This window comes from Erythrolamprus reginae, chromosome 1 (genome assembly GCF_031021105.1).
Source record: "Erythrolamprus reginae isolate rEryReg1 chromosome 1, rEryReg1.hap1, whole genome shotgun sequence".
In the NCBI taxonomy this organism is placed as follows: Eukaryota; Metazoa; Chordata; class Lepidosauria; order Squamata; family Dipsadidae; genus Erythrolamprus; species Erythrolamprus reginae.
In genome coordinates, this window is record NC_091950.1 from 292,889,410 (window position 1) to 292,896,114 (window position 6,705).

The 6,705-nt window shown below is 39.1% G+C and overlaps 1 protein-coding gene across 1 annotated transcript; it reads left to right on the forward strand.

Moving 5' to 3' along the window:
* Positions 1-333: 333 nt before the first annotated feature.
* LOC139160906 (thiosulfate sulfurtransferase/rhodanese-like domain-containing protein 3) lies at positions 334-5,894 on the forward strand. The gene is made up of 4 exons (XM_070739365.1): positions 334-543; positions 1,509-1,682; positions 2,281-2,440; positions 5,000-5,894. The coding sequence occupies exons 1-4, from the start codon at positions 363-365 to the stop codon at positions 5,061-5,063; spliced, it is 579 nt and encodes a 192-aa protein (XP_070595466.1). The 5' UTR covers positions 334-362; the 3' UTR covers positions 5,064-5,894.
* The last annotated feature ends 811 nt before the right edge of the window (positions 5,895-6,705 follow it).

Genomic DNA, 6,705 nt, shown 5'->3' on the forward strand with positions numbered 1-6,705 from the left:
CTGAGTATTCTATTCCATTCCATTCTATTCCTAACAACCATGCTCCAAATCACATTCGGTTTAATTTCTTTTTTTATGAAACTGGTCAGAGACCCCTTCCACCTTCTGAAGCAGGATTACTGTTATTTCTTCTACAAGAAGCACACTGGCTCTTTGGATGAGCAAAGGGGTTCCAGTCAGATCAATAATTTTATCCCTGCAAGTAAAAGTACACCCGGTGTTTCAATTAGCATCTCTTGCTCAAGCTGAGATGCACCTTCCTGGGGAAGCACAACCAGGCGAACCGGTTGGCCAACTATATATGGGAAGCCCAAAGTGGGCGGTAGCCTTCTAAGCAAGAGAGCTCCGCAGCAGTAGGCAGCATGCAAGGATGTTGGAGACAGCTGGGTCGATTCACTTTTGGCTTAATTACGCAGCCGGCTGCAAGTAGGCTAAGCGGCTACGGTGGACGAAAGATAAGCCAGCTGACGTGGAGCCATCGCGAGAGCGCCCTGCATAGATTTGAACGGGCGGCTGGCATCGGTCGCTTTTGCGGTTCAGGCTGTAAGTACTCCGGTGGAGTTAGGAGAATCGGAGCGCAGGAGGGCGTTCCCTTGTTTCCTGGATTGCTAAATTCAGTGCTAAGTGATGGGCAAATGCTTTAACTGGGTTGTTTGTATCCCTTTCTTGAAAAAGGAATATTGAGCTTTTAAAGAATCCGATTGCTTTAGTATAGGAACTTCATTCGTGGAAAGTGGACAGAACAAGGATTCGGACTGTAGCTTCCACTGGCGTGTTCACTGGAGTCCGGTTTAAACTCCAAATTTACGTTAGTGGGTTTGGCAATTTCTGCTGTTTTTCAACCTAACTTCCTCATTTGTAAAATTTCTTCACCTATCTTTTTCTGACTAACGGTCTTACGGTAGAAGATACTTTCTGTAGTAATACACAGAAACAAGTACTATAACATAATATTTACATTATGCTAAGTAAGCCATTGAATGTTGTATAATAAATAGGTTGAGTTTTTAGCTCCTCAAATGGTATGAATCTGAGTAAGGCGTCATAAAAGTTGGTATTCTTTGGTTTATTAAAAAAATCAAAGACTTTTCTAAGAGAATTGGAATTGTTTCCTCCAGTTTATGACTCCATTACATTCACATAGTTTGCTAAAACAAAATTCACCATTTCCAATACACAAAAATTAAGCCAAAATCAAACCAGATTGATTAAAATATCATAGGAACCACAATGGTTGAATACCTTTAGCTTAATGGGTTAAAACCGCACATCTTTTGCTTTGTAAAACATAACCTAAGGAATAATATATGAAATTCATGTGCTCTGGAAAACTGCTCTGGGGTAAATATACAGACAGCATGTCTGGACTCTGCTTGTCTATTTAAACACTTGGTCAATGCATTGATTACCTAGCTGGTGTTGTTCCCCAGCAGCACTTAGTAGCAAATTAGTGCTTTGATGATAATGTTTATTATTGTTGTTAACTTTTTTCTTTACTTACCTTGCAGATCCAAAAACCAGGAGACAAATAGTTTGCTCCTATTGCACAGCTAAGGATGATAATGTCTCCTATCAACAGCTCAAAGATTTGTTGGAATCAAAGGCCATCTGGCTTATTGATGTTAGAGAAAAATCGGAAATTACAGATTATGGCAAAATTCCTGGCTCAATCAATATCCCACGTAAGTTGCTGTTGGGTGATTTAGAGCAGTGTTTCCCAACCTTGGCAACTACAGGGAATAAATTGGAATCATTTATAATATGTAAATAGATATATTGCTCTTGAGTTAAAATGGTATATATAAAATATGGCCCCATTTTGGTGGAGGGGTGTGAATGTTGTCTGGTGGCGGGCAGTAATCGCTGAGCACCTGTTGTATGTTGTGTGTGTGTTTTATATTTCAAAATCAATAAAAATATTTTTTTTTTTAAAGAATTGTGTATGGTACTTTCTGTACTTAGATTTGTGCAGCAGCCCAACTCTTATCACCCAGAGAAGTTAAAGAGATACAACAAAAGGGGCAACAAAGCATACATCATTACATAGGCCCTGCCACTTGTATATTTGTGTCCAACATTGGGATACAAATAGAAAAGGGAAAGATTTGCCTTGTAATGTCACTGAGCGTGTGTGTGTGTGTGTGTGTGTACGATGCCATTATGGCACATAGGATCCCTATGTATTGACTCAATTTATGCTTAGTATGAAAATGGCAATCCAGCCAATGGGCCGTCATAAAACAACCTATTAAATCAATGGAGATTGTTTATTTTTTACAGCAGGAGAACTTGTGGAAGCTTTACAGATGGACCCAGTAAAGTTTAAAGAAAAATACAATCATGAAATGCCTTCTAAATCAGACCATGTAGTGTTTTCCTGTTACATTGGCGTGAGAAGCAAACAGGCTCTAGCTGATGCAAAATCATTGGGTTTCAGCAGGTGAGCGTAAAGCATTCAGGAAAGGTGTATGTATGTAGGTATGTATGTATGTATGTATGTATGTATGTATGTATGTATGTATGTATGAATATGTATATATATGTGTATACTGTATATATATGTCACATGTTTTTGCTGAATTTGAAAATTAAGGGAGACTAGGATAGATCTATTACTATCCTTCGGAGTCTTCGGAGAGGGGTGGCATATAAATTGAATTGTGGGATAAGAATCATCTAGAAGCAGTGTACTTTGTAGATCTATTTCTATCCTTCGGAGTCTTCGGAGAGGCGGCATATCAATCCAATAAATAAATAAATAAATAAATAAATAAACAAACAAATAAATAAATAAATAAATAAATATTTTGGCCTTATGAGCTAGCCATACCCTCACTGGGATTTGAACTTGCAACCTTTGCCTTGTAAGGTAGAGAATTAACCTCTAGGCTACAGTATCCAATCCCTTCAGCTCTGTACCAGGGAAGGGTTACATGTTTTTTGTGTCGAATCACCCTGGTATATTGAAGGAACATCACAGCTCCTATTTTGCCTCTCAGCCCAACTCAGGGTCATTTCCAAGGCAGTTAATTCCAAGTAAATCAAACTTCTTTGAAATCAAACTGTCCACTTAGGAACCAACACTGATTGACAGTCAATTCCACATGCTGTTGTGCAAATGAAATATTCAGTGAGAATATTTCATTCATTCAGATCTAGGATGTGTTATTTGAGTGTTGCTTTAATTTTTTTTCCAGCAGTATATATATATACAGTAGTCCATTGACTTTCACAGGTCCGAAAGGTTTTCAAAAAATATTAATGGAAAAAATACTCCACGTTTTTTTTGAACACCACGGGGTTTGTTTGTTTGTTTGTTTATTGATTGATTTGATTTGATTTGATTTGTATGCCGCCCCTCTCCTTAGACTCGGGGCGGCCACCGGATGTACGGTGCATTTTAACTCTCCTCCCCCCCACCCCAGCCGTCTTGCTTCTTTAAATAAAAGCTCCTCTTCTGCCCCAGCCTCCCTATCCCTCCCCTTTAATTCTCGGTGCATTGGTACGCTCCATTTGAAGCCAAGCCTTGTGGATAGACAAGACCACCTTAACTTGCCCGAGGGGGGAGGAGCTGAGGGCATTGTTGGGTCGGGGGCTGTGCGCTAATCGTGGGGGTGGCTTGCGGTGGGCCCATCACAACCCTCCGGTATCCTCCGCCCGCAGTTCAGTGTCACCTCAAGCACCAAAGGGCACGGCTGCCTCTTTTTCTGCTGCGGTCACTTACTGCCGCCCGCTGCCGCCACCTCTTCTTCCCCCACTCACCTAAGCTGTCTTCCTTAGCGGTAGCGTTCAACCTCCCAGCTGGCTGGCCTGGAATCTTGGCTTCGAGTCCTGGCCTGGATCCCTCTTGCCTTGAGCTTCCCCTGCCTTGACCCTGAGCACTGGTGCTGCTGCCTCCACCATGGGAGACACCAGCAGCGAGCACAGCAAAGCTCCCAGCTTGCCGCCCCATTGCCCCTGCGGGTTCTGGGGGTAAGTAAAACCAGGAATGGAGGGGGAGGAAAGAAGGAAGGGAGCATCTCCACTTCACGGAAATGTGACTTTTGTGGGCGGTCTTGGAATGTATCCCCCACGAAAGTCCAGGGAACACTGTATCAGGGCCGGTCCACTTACCTGCTACCGGAGCTCCCTTGGAAGCCGTAGTTGGCGCATGATCAGATTTACTCAAATAAACATTAACTTGCTTTCAAGCCATTTGATTCTACAAAAATGTTATCCCGTCCCCACCCACCCCCACCCACCCCAAAAAAACCCAATTGTAGAAGGAAAAACAGTGCTATCATGTATTTCATTTGGGACAAAGATAATTCAGTGTTTAATACCTTGTGGCAAGATTCACATTTGCATGACTTTTATTTTCTAATATAGGCATCCCCTTTTCCAGTTGAGTTTAATATATTTAAAGGAATATCAATCCATTTTTAAACCAAAGTACACTGCTTCTAGATGATTCTTATCCCACAATTCAAAGATGGTCATTATTCAGCCTTTTATTTAGCTGATTTTTTTTTAAAGAACAAACTTGGAAGTACTGTGAGAAATGTTTGTTACCCTGTAAAATTCCATTTTCGGATTAAAGTATTCTAAGGCAGAGTCTGTTTAAAAAATACTAACATATTTAACCAAAATCAAGTAGAATGACCAGGTACTAAGAATGTCTTATTTAAGAACATCTAAAGAAATAATTTATTCTAACGTCTTATATTTGCTATTATTCAAAATTACTTTATGATGTGGCTGATTTCCAAAAGTATTTAACTAATGTGATTCAAACTTTCTCACTCCTTTATCTCTCCTAAACATTGTTTACTCTGTGAGGAAGATCTTATGCATGGTGTGTGAGTGTGTGTGTGTTATTTCCTTACTTGGTATAAAATGAAATTACTATGCCAAAATATTTCCCCTATAACTCTGGTCAGCATATTCTTAAGAGGATAATGTTCCTGAAAGTGGTTTGTGCAATAAGAAATGTTAAAGAAGCTGTCTTATGTGCTTTCAGAGCTCAGCATTTTCCTGGTGGCTTCAAGGAATGGCGGGAGCGTGAATCTCCAAAGAAGAATTGATATCTAGGATACACAAGCTGCAGATATTCTGAAAATGCAGAGAGGGTGATAGCTAATTCTATTTAATAAAGTGCATCACAATATAAAAGGTGTCTAGACATATTAAGACATGGTTATTTTGCCAACAAGAAAAAACCCGGAGATACTCTTCAGATTAACATTGTAGAAAAAATTATAATTTTAAAAACTAACTAGACGTGGTTGGTAAATCCACAGTAACCGAATTTAAACATGCCTGGGATAAATATATATCCATCCTAAGATAAAATACAGGAAATAGTATAAGGGCAGACTAGATGGACCATGAGGTCTTTTTCTGCCGTCAATCATCTATGTTTCTATGTTTCTAATTGAAATAGGTTTAAGAAATTTACAAATTGATCACAGCAATACATTTAGTAATAAATAATATTTAAGTACAATAAATGCCAGCCTCTCTGCATTATTCTTCAAAGCTTCACTGCATCAGCTGCCATAAAGAAACGGGGGTGGGGGGAAGCATTCGGAATTTGGGGGGGAAGCATGCTGGAAGATCCCATGGGAGTTTTGAGTTTGTACGAGAAAGGAAAAAGGAGGGGAAAAGTTGCAGGCTGGCAAAGATGCGCAGAGCAGGCCTCCTTATCAAGGTTAATGGCTGTGCATTCCAGAAGTGTGACACGCCAGTGAAGAAGCACCCACCTGATGCTTATGGACATTTTGGATTGGGTGAACTGCCAAGGGGGTGTTGGGGTTACTTTGTAATAGGCATATCACACACCTTTTCTTAAGGCTTTTCTTTTCTTTCGCTGCATTCACTTCTGATTTAATAAAAGTGACCTTTGAAGTTCAAAATGGACTCTGAGTTTTACTTTCCTAAATTCTGATTGAAGCAGACCTGACAGGAATTATGATAGCTATTAATCAAATTTTATAAAACTCATATGGGAAATTATGTGTATCTCTGGACATGAAACAAAAATATACTATAAAAATGTTAAGCCCAAAGCTTTGGAAAATGGCATTAAAATATTTAGCCAGGTTATAGATGGGACCTTTATTTTTTTTCAGCTTCATATTCAAGAATTAGGCCTCAGTCCTGCTTATTGTTCTTGGCTTTCAACTATCTCTAGATATTAAATAGTTGCAGAAATAATATCAAGGAATATTTTTTTGTACCTGGAGAGGAAACTGATTAAAAATCATTTGCATTGTATCTGTGATAAGGTATGCAACTTTTAAATTGGGGACACTATTTTTGCATAAACAACTTCTGTAAAGTTGCTGAGAGATTACACAACATCAAAACACTTAATTTCCAGTACAGTATGTGCTGAATGGTATGAGAACCGTTATAATCCCACTTTAAGATAATGAAACTGGTAAAATTTTGTTAACTCATTTGAATATGGAAAATAGCTGTCCCACTTTTTGTGTGTGTTTCTCTTCTCATAGCCACAGAGAAAAAAGGCAAAGACATTACTTGCAATTTGTGATAAAGTGCTCCAGAGAAATATTTTTAATTAAAAAAAATATTTTAAAAATGTATGATATGCCCATGTGTTCTGATGCAGTACTTGTAAGAATTATTGCTTATGAAAGGCTCATAACTGTTGTACATACTCCTGATCAGTTGGAGGATGATGAAGATATTGAGGACTTGGAT

What these genes read in the sequence shown, in the direction of transcription:
- LOC139160906 (XM_070739365.1), top strand. Translation starts at nt 363, where the DNA reads ATGCAAGGATGTTGGAGACAGCTGGGTCGATTCACTTTTGGCTTAATT. An exon ending in TCGCTTTTGCGGTTCAGGCT is followed by an intron (nt 544 to 1,508) that starts GTAAGTACTCCG and finishes CTTACCTTGCAG; the next exon opens with ATCCAAAAACCAGGAGACAA. An exon ending in TGGCTCAATCAATATCCCAC is followed by an intron (nt 1,683 to 2,280) that starts GTAAGTTGCTGT and finishes TATTTTTTACAG; the next exon opens with CAGGAGAACTTGTGGAAGCT.